This window comes from Frankliniella occidentalis, unplaced genomic scaffold (assembly GCF_000697945.3).
Source record: "Frankliniella occidentalis isolate FOCC.00 unplaced genomic scaffold, Focc_3.1 Scaffold261, whole genome shotgun sequence".
In the NCBI taxonomy this organism is placed as follows: domain Eukaryota; kingdom Metazoa; phylum Arthropoda; class Insecta; order Thysanoptera; family Thripidae; genus Frankliniella; species Frankliniella occidentalis.
The window spans coordinates 313,616-316,659 of NW_026267387.1; the positions used below are offsets into that span (position 1 = coordinate 313,616).

A 3,044-nucleotide genomic window follows, 5' to 3' on the forward strand; every position below is an offset into this window, starting at 1 on the left:
GGGGGGTGGAGGGTGAGTGCCGAGAGAATTCGGTGGGCACTTGTTCACACAAATATTTTTCCAGCTCTCTAGAGTCAGTTTATCTTGCCTCCCTTCCCCTCTCCACATGGCGGCGGTGGGGTGGCTTGTACGCGCGGGCTCCGCCTTCGCTTGCTCCTCGTCCTCTGTACGAGTGCAGGATTATTTTCAGCTCGATTAGGGTACGCCCCTCCCCGCCACGCTCCGCCCCGCCACGCCCCGCCCCGCCCCGCCCCGCCGGCAGCTGCCGCCGCTGCGCTCAAGCAGTAATCAGCCTCTGGCTTCGATGCAAATCCCTTCCCTCTGCTCGGTGCACGGGGGGTTTGGCGGCGGCGGCGGCGGCGTCGCGCCAAAACGTGGGGGCGGCCAGGCAATCGCGGCGCTTTGAAGTCGTCTGCCGTCGCACCCGACCCCGCCCCGCCCTGCGCCCCACCACGGCTGTAATTAAGCCGATGAGTCGCTGTTTGTTTTTTGCTTTTTGTTGTTGTTTCCCTTTGCGGGTGAGGACTGCTGCATTTACACTGGCCCTCTGACGCTCTCTGACACGCAGCTGGTTCCGGCTGGAGCGGCAGCAGCTGCGGCCGCACCTGGAGGCGCCCGACGAGCGCGTGTTCGCGGTGGGCGAGGTGCTGGTGGTGCAGCACGCCGAGGAGCAGGACGCGGGCCACTGGGTGTGCCTGCTCAACAGCACGGCGGGCGGCGAGCGCGTCGACGTGACGCTGCAGCTGTCGGCGCCGCTGTCCGTGTCGCTGCAGCCGCACGCCCAGGTAGGGATTTGAAGGCTGGAAAATCCCAGAAAAATTTACGGATAGAAACACGATTTAAAAAAAAAATTAAAAATAAAAATGTTGCAGAGAAACTTTTTTTCTCAAATGTTACGGAAAAATTCCGGAAAAAAACGAGTTGTTTTTTTTGTTTGGTTTTTTTAACTTGAACTTTCTTAGAAAATTTAAATCCCTGCCCAGGTCACCGTGGACGTAGGCGCGCGAACCGAGCTGCGCTGCGCCGTGTCGGGCGGGTCGCAGGGCGCGCCGCCGTCGCGCGCTTGGTATAAGGACGGCCACCCGCTCGCCGGCGCCTCGCACGCCACCCTCGTCCTGGACAACGTGCAGCGTGAGGACGCGGGCATGTACCAGTGCGTGGCGCGCGCCGACAACGACGACTCGGCGCAGGCCGCCACGCAGCTGCTGCTCGGGGGTGAGCGCCGCCGGCAGGGCCCTGCACCGCACCCTCGCGGCCTCGCGGATCGGTTATCACGCCCTGTCTCTCTCTCCCTCCGCAGCCGCGCGGCCCCAGCTGCTCTACAAGTTCATCAGGCAGACGCTGGCGCCCGGGCCTCACGTGTCCCTCAAGTGCATCGCGACGGGCAACCCGACGCCGCACATCTCGTGGAACCTGGACGGCTTCCCGCTGCCGCAGAGCGACCGCTTCGTCATCGGCCAGTACATGACGCTGCACGGGGACGTCATCAGCCACGTCAACATCAGCAACGTGCAGGTCGAGGACGGCGGCATCTACCAGTGCGTGGCCTCGAACCGCGTCGGCGACGCGCGCCACTCGGCCGACATGAGGGTCTACGGTGAGCGGAGCTGGGCGTTGTGTACCATATTACACCCGTCACCCTGGACTCGTCTAAATCGGTGCTCTTGCAGGCCCGCCGCATGTGAGGCCGATGCCCAACATCTCGGCCGTGGCCGGGGAACCGCTGTACATCGCTTGCCCTGCGGCCGGCTACCCCATCGAGACCATCACCTGGGAGAAAGGTACTAAAGACTTGAATGATGGCATGTGCCGGCTAAGCACATATTCTTTTTATTTAAGAAAAGTTGACATTTTTATTCTAGAAACCTAATCTAAAATGGGAAAACTTTTCAATATTTTTGTGGGCAAACGTTATTTTTACGATCTTCGTGCCAGACGGCCGGGTGCTGCCGCTGAACCGGCGCCAGCACGTGTTCCCCAACGGCACGCTGCACCTGGAGAACGTCCAGCGTGACTCGGAGAGCGGGCTCTACCGCTGCACAGCCAGCAACAAGCAGGGCCGCTCCTCGACGCAGGGCCTCGAGCTCGCCGTCATCGGTAAGACATCCCGTCCCGTCCAACGTTTGTGTTTACGTTTGTTCTTTGCGCGATTTTTTTTTAGCTGTCACTGCTACCTAATCCAATCAGCTCTCAGTTGTTTAGCAGGTGCCGTCGCGCGCCCCTCTCCCTCTTGCCCGTCGAGGGTCTCCCACCCACCCCTCAACCCTCCCCTTCTTGTTGTTCTCGAGTGTTTGAAGCAGACTCGTGCTTCTTGCCCTCCCCGTTCTTACCCGCTGCATTCACCCTTTAGCCCCACCTCCACCACCCCCACCTTATCCTCATTCACGGCTCCCGCTCTTCCGAGTCCCCCTTCCCCCCTCTCCCGCGGTCGTCCTCACCCCGCTACTCCAGCACACCCTTACCCGCGGCGTTCGAATCTCCCCGAAGACGCCGCCCACTAGAGCAACGGAGGCGCGGCGGTTCGGACGCGGCCGCTCTGCGCGGATCAAACGCCGATAACTCGAACCATAAATAGGGCACTAGGCGAGGAATTTACGGGCCGCCTATATACCGCAATGTGGCTGGCCGCCCAGCCCCGCCGCGCCCCGGTGGGCCCAGTGGCTGGTGGGCGGGGCCGGGCGGGGCACGAAGGGGAGAAGGGTACTAAAAACACGATGGAGTCCTGCCTGCCTGCAGGCGGCCGCTCGCTGATGGAAACCCGCGGTTCCCGGTTCCCCAGACCCAGACTGGCGGCCCATCGCGTTTGCGCTGAAAATTGTTGATGTTTTTTGTCGGTATGTGCGGTTTGTAGACGAGAGAGGAGAGGGGTAAGGGGGAAGAATGCAGCAGTTGTGGGGTAACTTTCAGTGGGCATTAATTTCAGTGTCGGTTTGGAGGAGGGGTATGCCACTTACTCCAGGAGTCAAACACGGCAGCCGATTGAGGAACTTGCGCTGGAGGGGAGGGAGGGTTTGGACTTGAGAGGGATGACGTGTGTGTCAGGG

The 3,044-nt window shown here is 61.2% G+C and overlaps 1 protein-coding gene across 4 annotated transcripts in view; it reads left to right on the forward strand.

The window, feature by feature from the left end:
* LOC113202478 (cell adhesion molecule Dscam2-like) overlaps positions 1–3,044 on the forward strand; it is a 164,560-nt gene that overhangs the window by 152,521 nt on the left and 8,995 nt on the right. For all 4 annotated transcript variants that reach the window (XM_052273281.1, XM_052273282.1, XM_052273283.1 and 1 more), the window contains exons 5-9: positions 569–785; positions 984–1,215; positions 1,301–1,597; positions 1,671–1,781; positions 1,936–2,097. In XM_052273281.1, the coding sequence (XP_052129241.1) occupies positions 569–785; positions 984–1,215; positions 1,301–1,597; positions 1,671–1,781; positions 1,936–2,097 (1,019 nt within the window). The remainder of the gene's footprint in view (positions 1–568; positions 786–983; positions 1,216–1,300; positions 1,598–1,670; positions 1,782–1,935; positions 2,098–3,044) is intronic.